The following is an 18,786-nucleotide window of genomic DNA, read 5'->3' as shown; positions in this document are numbered from 1 at the left end:
CCTGTTAAATGCCATTCTACAATTTACTGATGAGAATGGTAATTACTCCACGATAACAAAATATTTTTAAAAATTCTAATACAGAACATACCTGTTTTGGTCCCAATCACCTTCTGAATTTACACTGACTGGATTCTTACATATTCTAGAGAAAAACATCTATTTTCTTATTGGAAAGTTATCAATATTCCAAAAACAAACACACACACAAAAAATCCTTAAATACGACTGAGAGTCTCCTCTTGTAATAACTCAAGCTCTTACCTCTTCTACTGGTCTTTAGCCACCATGACCTTACCCAAAGATAATTGTATGGACAACTATTTTACTCCTCTAATAAAAACTTTCCTTCAGAGACACCAGGCCATGCTCCTACTATTCCATGTGAACGTTCTGCTAAACTCATAACGTTTGGGGGATTCAAATGAACCAGAAGACCAACCATGAGGTCCTTTGACAAAGTGTGTGTTTAACCCTGAATTACCTGGTACTAGGCCTTGCCATCACCAGGAATCACTCCACCTTCAGTATCTTATTCTTGCCCTATTATTATTTTAATGTTTATTTATTTTTGAGAGAGACAGAGCTCAAGCATGGGAGGGGCAGAGAGGGAGACACAGTTTCCAAAACAGGCTCCAGTCTCCGAGCTGTCAGCACAGAGCCTGACGCAGGGCTAGAACTCACAAACCTTGAGATCATGACTTGAGCTGAAGTCAGACATTTAACTGAATGAGCCACCCAGGTACCCCTATTATTTTTAATGTTTGTTTTTGAGAGAGCAAGCGAGTGTGAGCGGGGGAGGGGCAGAGAGAGGGGAAGAAAGAACATCTGAAGCAGGCTCCATGCTGTCAGTGCGAAGCCCGACACAGGGCTCAAACCCACAAACCACAAGATCATGACCTGAGCTGAATGAGCTGAAGTCGGACATCCAACTGACAGCCACCCAGGCGCCCCTGGTATCTGAATATTAGAGTTGAGTTACGAAGCTTCAGGAGGAATTTAGGCTGAAGGTCTAGCAGTGGAAGACTGAATGGTATGACAGTTTGGCAGATTATACAGTGGCAGGATAGGAATTACAAGAGAAAAAAGAGGATTCGGTTTCCAGCCAGATTGAATTGTAGACCAAAGACAATAGCAGGGAAGAACTGGTTTGGCTGAATGTTATTAAGAACATGTCTTGCAAATAGTTACTTAGTAACTCAAGTATTAAGAAGTATCATATTAAGAAGTATCATAATAGCAAACAGATCTGAGATTTGATGTCTCCATTAAAACCTAGTGGCTTCTTCAATCAAAGATCTAAGAAAATATTCTTAATTTCATTTAGTTTCATGTAAAGGTCTAACTTCAAATGAACTTTCTTGATAGAACAAAAATTCAAGCGACTTTTGAATAGCAGAGTGAATTACTCACTGAAAGCACATTGTACATAACAGTTTAAAATGAAAAGCTTAGGGTCAATTTAATGTATCATTAGAGATTAAAAAAAAATCACAAAATCTTATTACTTAAAATATTTTAATTTCTAAAAAAGTTTAAAGCATATTAAAATTGAAATAATTTCATTGTACAGCACTTGATAATATAATTCAACAATTTGCAAAGTAAATCCACTTAAATCATTTTAATTTACTTTCTAAGCTTAATAATGTACAGTCTTTTGCCCTCCAAGAGGAAGCAAAAGATCAACAGCGTTAGTGGAATATTTAAATTAATACAAGGTAAGATAGGGGCACCTGGGTGGCTCAGTCGGTTGGGCATCTGACTTCAGCTCAGGTCATGATCTTGCAGTCTATGAGTTCAAGCCCCACGTCAGGCCCTGTGCTGACAGCTCAGAGCCTGGAGCCTGCTTCAGATTCTTCTCCATCTCTCTCCACCCCTCCCTCAACTCTCAGTGTGTCTCTCTCTCAAAAATAAAATAAAAACATAAAAAAAAAATTTTTTTAAATACAAGGTAAGATATTTGGCCAAAGGGATTTTTTTTTTTTTCAGTAAGCTCTACACCCAACGTGGGGATTCAACTCACAATCCTGAGATCAAGTCACACATTCTACTGACTAGGCCAGCCAGGCACCCTTGGCCAAAGGGATTTTTAAAACTAAATTTCATCTGGCAATACCCTACATCTACCAGTATACCTACAGGAGATAGAATTTAAAACAAAACAAATGCAATCCGATCAACTCCACAAGTAATACGGTGCTCATTTTATTTTTTGTGAATAAAATAGCAGTCGTTGTTTCATCCGATATACTGAAGGTATCAACTTCAGAAGAAATTATCTGCCCACTCTGCCAAACAAGAGCAGTTATCTTCTGCTAAAAGCCTGCAAGCTTTACAAACCCAGTTCTCTTCCATTGGTGCCATAATTTCCAAATAAATAAGCAGTTCTCGCCAGTATGTGGGCAATCCAGTTCCCTACAAGATTACGTCTTCTATGCAGTCATCAAAGAGCCACCTACAAGATTCTCTGAAAGACTCTATAGTTTCAAAAAGCAGTTTAAAGTCTTCAGGGTACAGATCTGTTATTTTCATGTCTCCATCTTTCTCTATTTCCTTCAGTATAGCTACTGCATTAACTGGACTCAATGACCTGCAAAAGAAAGACAAAGTAAGTCTGCTTAATTCCATCTTAGAACTGCAATTAATATTGGTAGACATGGCTTCTACGCCCAATTGAAAATGCTTAACTTACGATATATAATCAATCTTGTTTGGTTTAAGAGCTTGCGTATAATGTACAGCTTTTACTAATATTTCTAAAGTCTCATGGCTTACCTGTAACAAAAAGAGCAGATTTTGGCCTTCACGTGTTCTCATCAATTCTTACCAAAAAAAATCCAGTTTAACACTGCCCTTCAAAAAAATTCTTCCGCCTACCTCTTTCATCTCTTAGTTCTCTTTGCAAAAACATCCATAACATTTAGGTCCGTGTAATAGTTCAAGAAGTACAAAGAGCAGAAACTGCTGTCCAACAGTTTCCAAACAGGGAATAGTTTTCACCTTTTTATGTGAAAATTACTAACGAATAAATTTTAAAGCAGAAAACTGCCTTATATATTAGCCTAGCAAGAAACCATCACTGAGCCTATGACAATAACAAGTAAATATTTATAATAAAATATTTTGGTGGAAAAATTTTCCGATACTTTTGGATTTTGGACAGCATTCTGGTCACAGGTGTAAACATGCTTTCAATTCAGAGGTCGCCAAGGGATTTTAACGTTTTGCAACACGTTTACCATATTTATTGCTTATTTTCCTATATTCCTGATATTTTTATTCAAAATAGTCACTACCACAAGGTGATAAGATGAAAAGGGTAGATTACTTTTACTGGTCTGATGCCACTTTTAACATTTATTTTTACACAAATATTGTTCAACCAACAGCTCAGAGTCTCACCTATTCTCTGACAATACTTTGAATGACTATGGGCTGCTGATTCCAAGGTGCAACGCATAATTTATAAAATTGTACACATCAGCCCATGTAAAAGTTATAAGAATACCAATAGGTAGTAACAGCTAGAATGTTAATAAAGCTTTAGGTAGAAACATGAAGTCGGGTCCAGGACAAGAGGACTAGAGGACTTTGGTTGGGAAGTAAAACCACTAAGGAGAGACAATGACAAAAGGTAGATGGTGGGTACACCAGAAATGATGCTGCCTCCATTCCAGTCACCAGCAAGGAGTTCATTCTTTTTATTAAGAAAAAGGCTTTTTTAATGTTTATTCATTTTTGAGAGAAGAGATGAGTGGGGGACGGGCAAAGAGAGAGGGAGACACAGAATCTGAAGCAGGCTCCAGCCCAGAGCCTGATGAGGGGAGATGAACTCTGGGAGATCATGACCTTAGCCGAAATCGGACACTCAACTGACTGAGCCACCCAGGTCCCCCTATTTTATTTTTCTAAATATTTTTGAGAGAGAGCACGCACAGGCGTGGGGTTAAGGGCAGAGAGAGAGGGAGATAGAGAGGATCCAAAGTGGGCTCCGCGCTAACAGCAGAGAGCCTGATGTGTGGCTCAAACTCACAAACCACGAGGTCATGCCCTCAGCCGAAATTAAGAGTCGGATGCTCGACTGACTGAGCCACTCATGTGCCCCTCATTATTTTTTTAAATGTTTATTAATTTTGATAGAGCGAGTAATCAAGAATGAGCAGGAGACAGAGAGAGAGAGAGAGAGAGAGAGAGAGAGAGAGAGAGAGAATCCCAAGAAGGCTCTGCACTGCCAGCACAGAGCCCGATGCAGGGCCTGAACTCACGAACATGAGATCATGACCTGAGGCAAAACCAAGAATCGGATGCTCAACCAACTGAGCCACCCAGGCACCTGCCCCATGGAGCCAGTTCTTCCCACAGGTCAATTCTGGGCATATCTCTGACAGAGATAGAACTGGTAGGCATCCCTAGTTGTTTTTCAAAGGAAAAAAAATTCAGCTTAGGAGATTATGTGGGAAATTGAATTTTATTTTTCTTAAAATATGCACCAAGGAAGGGTTTGGAAGATCTGTAGGAGTGAAAACATGGTATCTCACTCTGTTAATCATGATACAGATATAGAAAATGGACCTCTAACATGAAAATCTAATTCTTATATTAAATTGCTACTTTATACTTGCTTTTATTCTTCTTACTTACTGTAAATGGTCCATGAGCGTGGCATGGCGCTTCATAAAACACTGCTTTAACATATGAAAAAATATGTCATAATTAACAGATGTTAAATTTTCTGTAAATAAATTCTGAAGAGGAGTCAACTGAATAAAACACATGTTTTGTTTATTTATTTGTTCTAATGGTTCCTGGAGAGAGAAAGAAATAAGTTGTGTTAGCCACAAAATGTTGCCAGAGCGAGACATAGTGAACCTATTCACACAAGCTGCCTGTTGGAAGAGGCAATCTCCAGAGCTGGAGGGCTCCTATGTGCTCTCGCTGTCTGTGTCAAGAATGCAAGGCCCCAACCACTGTTTACTTGGGCAGTTTCTCAGGGGGGTTTGCAGTGAGCCAGCCTGAGGGAGGAGATCATGTCTCTCCAGGACAAAGAAGCGGCTTGCTTAATGTCTGCTAGAAAAGAAGTGGGTACCCCCAGCCCTGTGTTTCTATGTTGCAATGCAAACCTCTGCATTTACACCATCCAAATGAGCCATGGCACGTTACCCCAGAGGACCTGAGGGCAAATACATTCTTTTATCTGATGCAGGATTCGGCCCTGGGGTAGTATCCTTTAAAGAGTAACAGGTTACTAACTTGTAAGCAGGGTAAAACCAAATCCCAAACATGACACCAACATGTACTGAACTTCTTTCTATACTGAGCAGATTGTAATGTTAAAAAAATATACTATGGTCCATGGCCTGCCTGGTTTTCATATAGTATGAATCTACAAATGGTTTTCACATTTGGAAAGGATTGTTTAAAAAAAAAAAAATATGAACATGAAGACTATTATGTGGTCTACAAAGCTTAAAACATTTGCAGATTGGCCCTTTACAGAAAAAGTTGGCCAGCCTGCTCTAGTACACAGTAGTCAGATTAAAATAAAAACTGCACATGCCTTGATGTAAGGTGAAGATGTTTTTTTCTCTAAAGTTATCCCTCACAAAGGAGGAAGGTCACCTGTTTAAGTCCTTTGGAAATCTCATGTGTTAGATAGTGATCCCTTATTTACTTATCCATCTATATATACACACATACACATTTATATTTTTTAATTTTTTAATGTCTTAGTTTAACTTATTTTGAGAGAGACAGAAAGAGAGAGAGAGAGCATGAGCAGGGGAGGGGCAGACAGAGAAGGAGAGAGAGAATTCCAAGCAGGCTCTCCTCTGTCAGTGCAGAGCCCAATGCAGGACTCAATCCTATGAACCGTGAGATCACAACCTGAGACAAAATCAAGAGTTGGACATGCTTAACCAACTGAGCCACTCAGGTGTCCCTTTCTTTTTTATATGTTTTTATTTATTTTTTCATTTTATTTGAGAGAGAGAAGAGCATTTGTGTGGGGAAGGACAGAGGGGCAGAAGGAGACAGAGACAATCTTAAGGAGGTCCATTCCATGCCCAGCTCGGAGCCCCAACACATGTGAGATCATGACCTAAGACGAAATCAAGAGTTGGACACTTAACTAACTGAGCCACCCACCTCCCCCCACAATTTTTAAATATATATATACATATATATATATATATATACATATATATATATATATATGTATATATATATTTGTGGAAGACAAATTAGCCTGAAAAAGAAAACTTCAATCAATTCTGGTTTCTAGCTGTGGATGCCTACAGTTGATTGCGGGGGGGGGGGGGGAGGGATCAGTGAAATTAAAAACTGTTTACTGGGTGCTATAATGATAAGCTGGGACTAGGGCATCATTAGCATTTAATCCTAAAGTGAAACTTATGAATTGACTCCAAAAATTATTTTTGAAAATTCAACTACTTTGTTCCAATTTCACTACAAGCACCCCTAATATAAAGTAAATGGAGGATAAATTTAGAACATCACCACTTCAGTTCTTTAGAGAGGGAAAAAAAAAACAAACACAAGCCCCACCCCCCCACATAAGAAACAAGACATACTGATTCATCAAACATATGACGAATTCAATCATTATAATTAGTAATATTACAAATTTCTGACTTTTAGTTTATCAAATTAGTTGGACACTAAAATGATCATATTTTCCAAATCTGAGATATGCCTTCTATTTCAAGAGAGATAAAAATGAAGTCAAATTCTGTTTAAGCTCTTACTACACTAACTAGGATCCACGTACAATCAGCTGACAAATACAACTCTTCAAAAATAATGAGAATTGGGGCACCTGGGTGGCGCAGTCGGTTAAGCGTCCGACTTCAGCCAGGTCACGATCTCGCGGTCCGTGAGTTCGAGCCCCGCGTCAGGCTCTGGGCTGATGGCTCAGAGCCTGGAGCCTGTTTCCGAGTCTGTGTCTCCCTCTCTCTCTGCCCCTCCCCCGTTCATGCTCTGTCTCTCTCTGTCCCAAAAATAAATAAACGTTGAAAAAAAAAATTAAAAAAAAACAAACAAAAATAATGAGAATTGTAAAAAAATGTTTATGATTTATATTGATAGAGACAGCAGGAGAGAGGGCACGCAAGCAGGGAAGGGGCAGAGAGAGAGGGAGAGAGAGAATCCCAACCAAGCAGGGCTTGCACTGTCAGCAGAGAGCCCAACACAAGGCTCAATCCCAAGAACCAGAGATCATGACCCAAACTGAAATCAAGAGTCGGACACTTAACCAACTGAGGCACTAGGTGGCTCAGTTGGTTTAGCGTCCGACTTCTGCTCAGGTCATGATCTTACAGTTCGTGGGTTCAAGCCCCGCATCGGGCTTGTTGCTGTCAGCACGGAGCCCTATTCAGAATCTCTGTCCCCCTCTTTCTCTGCCCCACTCCCCAGTGGTTCCCTCTCTCTTTATCTCTCAAAAATGAATGTTTACTTAAAAAAATTTTTAAGTAAATACAGAATACCAAATGTTCCATTTAGAGGAAAGAAAGGAAGGTTATTTATTAATTCTTACCTTATTCTTCGACTTTTTTGGTCCCCCAACTTGGTTATATACGCTGAATGAGGACCAAGGCTCCTTGAGGGAAGATAAACAAAACCAAAACATTTCTTTGAGTTTTCTGCAAAGTGTCCCAGATTATTACTGGCTTTAAACAACAGAACAAATCAAATCTGAGTCACCATTCTAACTGGATTTAAGAAAAACAACTGGGATAGTTAAATCATAAAAATCCCTCTTCTGTTTTTTTAGATGAAGAGAAAGAAAATCAAAGGTCTATCCAGATATTGGGAATTCCCTTATCTGGAAAGACTCATCCTTAATACAGTTATGCAAATAGGTCCTTAAGTTATCTCAATAGCTAAGATTTCCACATTAGACTCACAATCAGGTTAGGGACCATCATATCAACACTGAGGTTAATGAATGGCCAAAGTCAACATAGGCCTTTGAAAACAAACACTGCAGAACAACCAAAAAGACTCTCCTGAAAGCTAACTTTGCCAGGAGGCCTTTATGAAGAAAGCAGCAGAGAGCCTGGATGATAGAGGAGGCCCAGGTAAAAAGGCAGGCAACAGAATGAGAGATCACTGAGGTAAGAAAGGATTTCAGGGACACCAAGAACTGCAGTACCAAGGTCACAATATACAAGTGCAGGGTCAGTGCTGTGAACGCTAGTGTGAAAAGAGTTCTGCAAATACAGGAACATGACGAGAGCATGACAGATACAAAAGACAAGGAACAGAGATCCAATCTAAGAACCTCACGTACTGGAGAAGAAAAAACAGAATTGGAACAAAAGCTGAAGTCGAACGGGTAACATTCTAACAACTGAGTATGCATAGACAGGCCTAACGTGTTCCTGGACAAAAGCAGGGAAGGGACTACATGGAGATACACGTGGCAAACGTAAAAATGAAACCAACACCTCCCTCGAAGCACAAGGGCCCATATGTATTGTATGTATATAAACATACATCCAATGAAAACTCTAATCTACTAAAATAAAAAAGACAAGGACAAATTATGGCATGAAAGAAATAGCGGTCGTCAGTTTTTTCTTCACTCCGGCCCCTTGCTATGAATAGAGGAGCCACTAGTCCTATGTGGCTATTGAACACTTGAAACATGTCTAGTCTGAATGGAGATGTGTTACGTATGAAATACACACTGAACTTCAAAGGCCTAGAACATAAAGAATGCAAATTATGCAATAACCAATCGTAACATACTGATTGTACACTGAAATGACAGTATTTTGATCAAGAAGGTTAAATCAAACACATTAAAATTAGTTTCACCTGTTTTTTCCTTTTAATGAATGTTGCTACTATTAAACCTAAAATACGTGGCTCACGTTATATTTTTATTAGACAACTCTGATCTTGCTTAAAGAAATAAACTAAAAAGGGGAATACTCTGTAGTGAGGTTTTAAGTGGCCATTAAAAACTTACAAAAAATGTCTACTGACAAGAGAAAAACTTACCATTAACTATTACTAGTAAGTAAGAAATACAAGATACAAAGTAATATAATCTCCACTATGTAAAGAATAAAAACAAAAACTGAGGAACAAGAAAAGGCTACAAATATGCTACAAATGTCAATATTGACCTCTGGGTGGCAGAATGGTAGTGGTGACTTTTAAAAAATTCTTCTTTCCTTCCTTCCTTTTCTTTCCTGGTCTCACATTTTTACAATAAGCCTATATTATTTTTATGATCTGAGAAAAATATAAATATGTGACAAAAACATAATTATCTTCAATAGCTAGGAAAAAATAAAATTAATTTTTAATTTTTTTCCATTTATTGGCCAAAGAAATGTAGCCTCTTTTTTTTTTTTTTTCCTTAGAGAGGGGTGCACATGAGCAAGGGGCAGAGACAGAGAGACAGAGAGGGAGAGAAGTGAGCTCACCTGATGCGGGGCTCAAACTCATGAACTGTGAAAACATGACCTGCGCTGATGTCAGATGCTTAACAACTGAGCCACCCAGGCGTCCAAAATGTAGTTTCTTTAAAAACAATGAAGTTCTGGGGCACCTGGGTGGCTCAGTCAGTTAAGCATCGACTTCAGCTCAGGTCATGATCTCACAGTTTGTGAGTTCGAGCCCTGCATCAGGCTCTGTGCTGATGGCTCGGAGCCTGGAGCCTGCTTCGGATTCTGTGTCTCCCTCTCTCTCTGCCCCTCCCCTGCTTATGCTCTTTCTCTGTCTCTCAAAGGTAAATAAATAAACTTAAAAAAAAAAAAAATGAAGTTCTGTTGCAATCTAGAAGGATTTTACTTACCACATGCAGAAGCTTAATCTCACAAGCTACTTGCCAGAGCACACTTAATGGTTGATACAGGTTATTTTGGGGATCTGCCACCAGTTTCTAATGAAAAGAAAATAAGTTGCACGTATACATGACTATGATCAATCACATTCAAATTTTGATCTTAAAAGTATTATCTTAATAGTATCTGGAAATTGAAGAAAATCAGAATTAAATGCAAAATCTTAACTGTAACACTTCAAGGAAGAGAAGGTCTTTTTAAATTTTCACATTGAAATACATCACCATGTACACTTAAAATATAATGTATGTGGGATTGATTTCCTTTAGCCATCCCTGATAGCCATGCCCCTACCAGGGCAAAATCTCATTAAAGCAAAAAACGAAACAAAAATATCCAATTACATGGAGAACAAGGGTGTTAGAACTATGTATCAGGTAGCCTAGTAAATTCTGAGTCAAGAATTGTCCATGTCTAGGCTGACACTTGAAGGCTGAGCGCTTGGCAGTGAATGAGAAGGCAGCACACAGACCGAGCAAACCACATGTGAAAAGGCCCACAGTAAAAAAAAGCATTAGAACATTTCCTAATAGCAAGATGAAATCTGATGAAGCACTTCCCGTTTCTCCTCCTTCACGTAGATGATGTACGTACAGCCTCAAGGTTCTGAGTCCCCCACGCTTCTCATGGACAGTCACTATTTCTCTACTGAGTCTTGGGGAGTAAACCACCTTTTCATGTCTTGCTCCACCATCCTGACCCATAACTCTTATAGACGAGTAAGCATCTTGTGTTACAATGGGTTAAAAGATTTTTTTTACTCTCATTTTTATTATTTTTTAATATAATTTGTCAAACTGGCTTACATACAACACCCATTGCTCATCCCAACAGGCGCCCTCCTCAATGCCCATCACCCACTTTCCTCTCTTCCCCACCACCCCCATCCACCCTCAGTTTGTTCTCTGTATTTAAGAGTCTCTTGTGGTTTCCCTCCCTCCCTCTCTGTTTGTAACTTTTTTTTCCTCTTCCCTTTCCCCATGGTCTTCTGGTAAGTTTCTCAAAATCCACATATGAGCAAAAACATACGATACCTGTCCTTCTCTGACTGACTTATTTCACTAAGCATAATACCTACAATGGATTAAAAGATTAATAACATGAAGCATTCTGAGCAGAAAAGAAACATTACTCTCAAGACACTATCAAGAACTTCAGAAGGCCCCTGAATTTCAGAGAACAGAGTCGAAAAACCCTAAGTATTCCTGTTAGAATACATGAATTCAGCAAAGTTGCAGGATATAAAAACAACACACGAAGGTCAGTCGTATTTCTATGTTAACGATCAACAATCTGAAAAGGAAATTAAGAAAACTTCATTTACAACAGCACCAAAAAGAGTAAACTACTTAGGGATCAACTTAACGAAGGAGGTGAAGGATTTGTACACTGAGAACTACAAAACACCTAATGAAAGGGATTAAACACAAGTGGAAAGACAACTTGTGTTCACGGATCGGAAGACTTATCAATGTTAAGATATCAATGTTACCCACAGTGATCTACGGATTCAGTGCAATCCCTATCAAAATCCCAAGGGTGTTTTTTTCACAGAAACAGAAAAACCAGTCCTGAGATTCATATGGAATCTCGAGGGACACTGAATAGCCTAATGTAATAAAATAAGAGAGCCCAGAAACAGACCCTAATGTGTATGGTTTAATGATGTTTTGACAAGGGCATCAAAGTCATTCATCGGGGAAAGCACAGTCTTTTCAACAAAGGATGCTGGGAAAACTGAATACCCGCATGCACAAGAATGAAGTTGGACCCTTACCCAACACCATATAAAAAAGTAACTCAAAATGGATCAAAGACCTGAATGTAAGAACTGAAACTTACAAAACTCTTAGAACATAAGAAAAAAGCTTCCTGACCTTGGATTTGACAGTGATTCCTCAGCTATGACACCAAAGGCACAGACAGAAAGAAGAAAAAAATAGAGAAACCGGCCTTCATCACAATAAAAAACTTCGGGAATCAATGTGCATAATCAACAGTGTACAACGACACCCCACAGATGGGGAGAAAACGCCTGCAGGTATTTCATGTATCCGAACAGGGATTTATCACGAGAATATATAAATAACTCCTAAAGCTCAACAACAACAACAACAACAACCCCAAAACGGCAAAGGACCTTAGCAGACATTCCTAACACAAACGGTCTACGAGCACCTGAAAAGATGTTCAACATCACTAATCAAATCAAAAGCACAATGAGACCTCATTACAATGGGTGTCATAAACAGAAAACAAATGTTGAGAGACAACGGAGAAACTGGAATTCCTGTGCACTGCCGGTGGGAATGTAAAATAGTGCAGCTGCTGTGGAAAACGGTAGGGTGGCTCCCCCAGAGTTGAAAAACAGGATTGCCGCACGATCCAGCAATGCCACCCCTGCGTATACAGCCAAATGTACTGCAAGCAGACCCTGGAAGACAGACTTGCAACCAAAGCTCACGGCAGCATCATTTACGATAACCAAAAGTGGGAGCGACCCAAACGTTCGCTGACACATGAACGAATAAACAAAAGGCGGTGCGCGTGTATGTCCATATATGATATACAATGGAGTATTATTCGGCCTTAAAAAGAAAACGAAATTCTGACATGCTACAGCTTGGAAGAACTCCAAAGGCGTTACGTACACTAAGTGAAATCGGACACTAAACGCGTTACTCTATCATTCCACTTACATGAAGGACCTAGAATAGTCAAATTCATGGACTATTCTGTGAATAGTCATAGAAGCAGAACACTGTTTGCCAGAGACTCGGGAAGGGGGAGGTGGGGAGTTGATGTTTAATTCGGTATGGGGTGATGAACAACTTCTGAGAAGAAACAGATGGTGGTTAATGGCTGGACCACAACGTGAACAGACTTAACGCCACTGAACTGGACGCTTTGAAACTTAAAATGATAAATATTGTATCTTGTATGTTTAACCACAAAAAAAAAAAGACTTAAAAAAATTGAACCTCAAGACCGCTCTACAGAAATTTAAAAACAATCTCAACACTCTCAAGTGTCATGAGCTCAAATTAAAGTCACACAGATTAAGACTACGCAGACAAAAATCACAGGACTCTTTCAAAACAAAAGCTACTCAGTGACTTGTTAATAACCTACCTCGTATTCCTTCTCAGCAATAAACATATTTAGCTGTACTCGTCCATAACTGTATATAGAAGTAGAAGAATACAGGTCATACAAAAGTTTCCAAAGTATCTTTTTCTCATTTTTAGATGGGAAGATTCCAACTACTCTTAATGGGTTATCTGTTAAGAACACAAGGAAAAATATTTGAATAAATTGTTTAAATTTCTTCCAAAGATCATATTTTATTGAGTCAAACCAAGTTAACAAACTATCATTTCAATTACAACTCAGGTACGGCCTCTTTCCTCGATAGGGAACTTGGCCTCTGCAGAACGGCTCTAAGTGTATCCATGTGAGTGGAAAGCCATAGTCAACACAAACTATACTATCTGGACAGTACACGGATCTCTTTAACAGACAAGGTGTACTGCTTGAGAAAGGTGGCAAATTATAAGGTATTTGAGGCAGTGAATGACAAAATTACCTTCTGACCAAGGAAGTGCTTCTATTCCCAAATTCTGAAAAAGTGTTTCTGAAAGCATAATGGGAGGTTTTACTATTCCAGAATTTCTAGGATCCAGTTTAAAGAAGTCACAGTGGACCACTTCTAGTTTTCTATTCACCTTTTTTCGCAGCGACTAAAGAGAGACAGAGAGACATGTTTAAGATTTTCAGTGATATGCAAACTCGGTAACAATTCAAAGATCTACTTCAAAACATTTACCCTAAAAATTAACATAATTAAGAGAAATTAAATAATGCCAGAAAAGTGATGAACACACAATATTACTAAGAAAAAGCCCCCAACACAAAAATCTTTCAAGAAACTCTTACTCATCCTTTTTTCTTTTTAAATTTTTTTAATGTTTACTTATTTTTGAGAAAGAGAGAGAAAAAGAGAGAGCACGTGAGCCGGTGAGGGGCAGAGAGAGGGAGACACAGAATCCGAAGCAGGCCCCAGGCTCTGAGCTGTCAGCACAGAGCCCAACGAGGGGCTCAAACCCACCAACAGTGAGATCATGACCTAAGCAAAGTTGGGTGCTTAACCGACTGAGCCACCCAGGTGCCCCTCATGCTTTTTTCTCTAATCTGAAGTTACAAAAAAAATCAAAGAGGGTACTATGATGTGCTATATATAACGAGGTTCTCATGCACAGAAAATTCTGTTGATATATACCAAAGTTTCAAGAATGTGCAATTTAAAGTTACAAAACAAAAAATCTAACTATTTTTAAGTGCTTGATTACAACCTCTAAATATTATTTAAATCTAGTAAATTCTAACATTCATTTTCGAGGGCACCCTTGAGAATGACAGAAGCAACAGCCTGGGTGGAAACCATTTACTTTTGCTCGTGTTAATCCTGAGACACCTGTTAGGCGGTCCAAGTGGAGACGTCAGGCAGAAAGTTGTAGGCTTGACGGGGGGGGGGGGGGGGGGGGGGGGGGGGGGGGATCAGTGGAATGGTCTAGGCTAATGACATAAAGTGGTGAGAACTGGCTTGTTGAAGGTTATTAAACCCAGGGGTGCAGAGGAGACCCCCTAGGGAGAATCACAGGAGACTAGGCCTGAGGATGGAGTAACTAACCCCGAGGCCTCACAAGAAGCTGAGAAGTAAAAAATGTGAGGCAGAAAACAGGAAGAGTGTGGTGTTAGGCCAGCTAGAGAAAAAGAACACTCACTGGATGGATACCTTACAAACAGATCATCTTGAAAGTCCTACAAATTGTTCTGTATATACAGCAATAAAGTAACCTCACAAGTTACTCGAGCGTCGTATTTTAATCTTTGTAACTAACAAAATCTAATGAATTTTGGTTTGATAGGAATGTAAGAATGCACACTTTTAAGACTTTGTTCCCGGGGCGCCTGGGGGGCTCAGTCAGTTAAGCGTCCAACTTTGGCTTAGGTCATGATCTCGCTGTTTGTGAGTTCGAGCCCTGCACTGGGCTCTGTGCTGACAGCTCGGAGCCTGGAGCGTGCTTTGGATTCTTCGTCCTCCTCTCTCTGCCCCTCCCCACCCCCAGCTCTGTGAGGGGAAAGTCTCTCTCTCTCTCAAAAATAAACAAAAAAGACCTTGCTCCACTCGTACTTTGAAAGTACATGTTGGTTTTTGCATCTATCGCTTACCATGCAATAATGGTAATGACAATAACAGCCAAAACGCCAAAATAATTTAGTTCCACAGTAATAGTGAAATCACCTTTTAAAATTGAACTTGGTGGCATTTAGGATTCAGAGACAGGAAGCAGTTTATCTTATTTCAATTGCAACAAGATTCTTTACAAGTAGGTATTACTGTCTGTATTTTCCGTAAGAGAAAAGGAAAAACCAAAGTCAAACAGGTTAAATTACTTAATTGCCAGTCTTAAAGGTAGCGAGGGCTAGAGCTGACATTCAGGCTGATCTGAAAAGATTGTTGTGTCTCTGCTGAAATACCATACAGCTTACCACAGAAGCTATCTCTTCAGCTGAACATGTACAGCTATTTCTGCAACAACAGTTTCCATTTTCAGCAGGGATATATTATGATTTATTATCATAGGCTACAATTTGAAAACTATCTCTAGCACATCTAGACAGGAAAACAAATTGTTCCCACTCGAAACACTGTTAATGGGGAGTCTTGGGAATTTATGAGAGAGGGTGGGGGTTCTAAAGTTAGATAAAAATCCTAAGCCTTCATCATCTTTGAAAAATCTTTTCAGTGTTTAGAAACAAACTCTGGGGGGCTAGAAGCAATGTCTGCTAACAGCACCACTTTAAAGCTGGGATTTAGGGCCACAAAACTTCTATTTAAATGGTTCCTTCTCATTTATTCTGGCAGATAGATGAATTCACACAAACCCTTATTTGAATGGTTTTTCACTCCATCATAGTGATGGTTAATAAGAGTGAAAGAATAGGTACTAAGGGCTGAGCTCAAGTTAGTGTTGAGCAGAGAGGGGGAAAGAGGAGTCAGAAAGAAAATAAAAGCCTGAACTGGATCATGAACTAGTTCTAATCAAAGACTGGATTTAGTCAGAGACGGATTTTGTGCTTACATTGTAGTTTCAGGAAACTTTATGACTAATATTCCTGTAAGAAATACTGTATGTCATGACCTTTCTAGCCCCCAACCTTCCATCTTTCACTCAATCATTGTTTTCAAATGAACACTTTCCTTGATCGTACAAAAAAGCAACTATTGTGTTATAGGATAAGAAAGTAAATAAAAAGACATTTTAATGCCATCTTAATTATTTTGTGAACATGCAGATCACTCTTCAAAAGTCGGCCTTTTATAAAGGATCAAAATAAAAGCTTTCAATTCCCAAAGTGAAACTGAAATTACAGGTGGCTATGTTTACTAAATCACACTTACTTACTTACTTACTTACTTACTTACTTATTTATTTATTTATTTATTTATTTATTTATTTGGTGGGGGGTAGAGAGGGGGAAAAAGAGAATCCCAGGCAGGCTCCACACCGTCAGTGCAGAGCCTGATGTGGGGCTCAAACTCACGAACCCACACTTCATGATCTTCAGTCTTTTAATAATCTTGTCTTTTAAACTCTTCATGGTTTTGGAATTCCAGTAGATTCAGCATCAATTCAATAACCTGGAAAACCTTGATTTCTTTTCAAAGCAATCAGTTGTACAGTAACAACCATCTAACATGCACAGTTGTACTAAAAAATTAAGAAAAAAGGATTTGGTACATTTTCATAATTTTTTGTTGTCATCCTGCACTTTTAAATCATTCCATTTCACATGGTTTCCGGAATTTAGCACAGAGAGGTATAAGGTTCCTAAACTGAATCCAGAGACTTGAGGAGGGAGGGGAAAGAGAAGGAAGGAGGCTGGCAGTGAGGTAAGGAATGTCCACTTCACTGTTCTGTGAAGGGATCTGCTATACAAGGAAGCAGAATTCACTGAAAAATCCATTTGGATAATGCTTTCACTGCATGCAATTGTATCTGACTATACCACACCTTCCTTGCCTCTGAAGCCCTAAATCCAGAGTTAACAAGAGTCCCGTTGATCTAATCGTAGCATTCCAATTAGATTCTAAGTTCACAGAAAGCAGAGGCACGGGATACCTTACTAGAGATGAGGAAAGAACCCTGGAGATACCAGTTATACACTTTGTTCAGTCACCCATCTAGTCTGTAGCAGAGGTACACCCAGAGAATAAATCTCAGGACTCCAATCGCTTAGTCATTCAATGAGCATAGATACCGTGATATTATCACTTACTTATTATACTATGCTCTAGTCACCGGGGATAACAATGTATGTACAGCATGTCCCCTAAAAGTGAGTCTAAAAAAATAAATTGTGTGCTTGTTACTTTCCTAAATACTCAAAGATAGCTGACTGAGCAATAATTTTTTTTTTTTTTTTTTTTTAGAAACTAAAAATATACCTGCAAATGTGGAAGAAAAGTTCTGTTACACTCAAGGGCAATCACTTTGGCCTGGCTTTCAAGTAATGCTTGGGTCAGGATTCCAGGACCTAGTATATTAACAGAACAAAACGTTCATTTGCAAAAGAAACAATTTCTTTCAATATCATTTACTAAAGTAGATATTTTACCTGTATTATCTAATTTTGATTCCCACAACATCCCCAAAGTAGATATTACACTTTTTATTTACATGTAAGGAAACTGGGGATTAGATAACATCATTTGCCTCAACACAGCTGATAAGCAGTGCTGCTGGACTTTGAATCCGTTCTGTCAAAGCCCGAAAAGCCTCTCAATCACAAAGTTTTACTATGTCTTGGAAAAACAAACAAGAAAAGGTGCCTTTAGCGTACCAATTATTCATGGACTACCCAGATACCCTAACCACGAAAGATACTGTAAAACCTAAACAAAACAGACCCACGACAGAAAGTGCTACTTTAAACAAGTATTTTTCAGGAGCGACTGGCTGGCTCACTCAGAAAACTGTGAGACTCTTGATCTCAGAGTTCGAGCCCCACGCTGGGTGTAGAGATTACGTACATAAATGAACTTTAAACCTTATGTTCTGACATCCTGCTATGGTCTCTAGGACACCTATACAAAGGTTAGATAAAAGTTCTGGGCGGGGGGCGCTTGCAAGTATTTTGAGGAGATGGTAAAAGCTAAGAGCAGGTATTACCAAATGTGTAAAGTGCAAATTGCTGCAGAAATATTTCATGGTGTCCTGATTACCACAGTCCATACAAGCTGCTTCAAGGGACCAGGTCTTAAACAGCATCGCGTGGGCAACCAGTACAATAGGCACTAGTCACGAACGTCCAAGAAAACGCAGTCCACGACGGACTCACCTGGATTGCACTCCAGGAAGAGCTGGTGGCGGTTTCTGTTCTCTTTCTGCAGTATCTGCACCAAGGTCGTGGCGAGTTTCGGATTGGTTATGTAACTCCGGGGCTCTGAGCGGTTCTTGGGCAGCCACGAGGGCGAGTCTCTGAAACCCTGGCTGGGCGACAGCTGCGGGTGGAGGTCGGACAAGCCGCGGCGGTTCCGCGCCCGGACGCTCTTCCACCTCGCCGCTCCGGACCCCAAAACGCAAAAGCGACCAGCGCCGGCCAAGGATGACAGCATCAGCCGCGGGACCGACATCCTCGCCCTCTAACGTCTGTCCCAATGTCGCCCGGGGTCGTCACATCGTCAACGAACTCCGTACAGGACACCCCACGTGCCACACCTGCCTACCACCCTACTAGGGCGGGTGGTACTAGACACTACAAACCGCGCATGCGAACGCTCCCTTCCCCTTGCCACTTCCCTCACTTCCGCTTCCGTCCGGGTGCAGTCGCCGGAGGATTG

The 18,786-nt window shown here is 39.8% G+C and overlaps 1 protein-coding gene across 2 annotated transcripts; it reads right to left on the bottom strand.

The window, feature by feature from the left end:
- Positions 1–2,192: 2,192 nt before the first annotated feature.
- On the bottom strand, positions 2,193–18,732 carry TFB2M (transcription factor B2, mitochondrial). Of its 2 annotated transcripts, none has more exons than XM_023247899.2 (8): positions 18,285–18,732; positions 17,392–17,480; positions 13,465–13,618; positions 13,011–13,159; positions 9,830–9,916; positions 7,556–7,618; positions 4,645–4,808; positions 2,193–2,593 (listed from the first exon to the last, which is right to left on the bottom strand). In XM_023247899.2, the coding sequence occupies exons 1-8, from the start codon at positions 18,577–18,579 to the stop codon at positions 2,419–2,421; spliced, it is 1,176 nt and encodes a 391-aa protein (XP_023103667.2). In that variant the 5' UTR covers positions 18,580–18,732; the 3' UTR covers positions 2,193–2,418. The 2 variants fall into 2 exon arrangements, with proteins under 2 accessions (XP_023103667.2, XP_011289127.3); XM_011290825.4 differs by having other exon boundaries at positions 4,645–4,688.
- Positions 18,733–18,786: the final 54 nt, after the last annotated feature.

This window comes from Felis catus, chromosome F1 (genome assembly GCF_018350175.1).
Source record: "Felis catus isolate Fca126 chromosome F1, F.catus_Fca126_mat1.0, whole genome shotgun sequence".
Classification (NCBI taxonomy): domain Eukaryota; kingdom Metazoa; phylum Chordata; class Mammalia; order Carnivora; family Felidae; genus Felis; species Felis catus.
The sequence above is the reverse complement of the archived record's forward strand: the minus strand, read 5'-3'. Positions and strand labels throughout refer to the sequence as shown.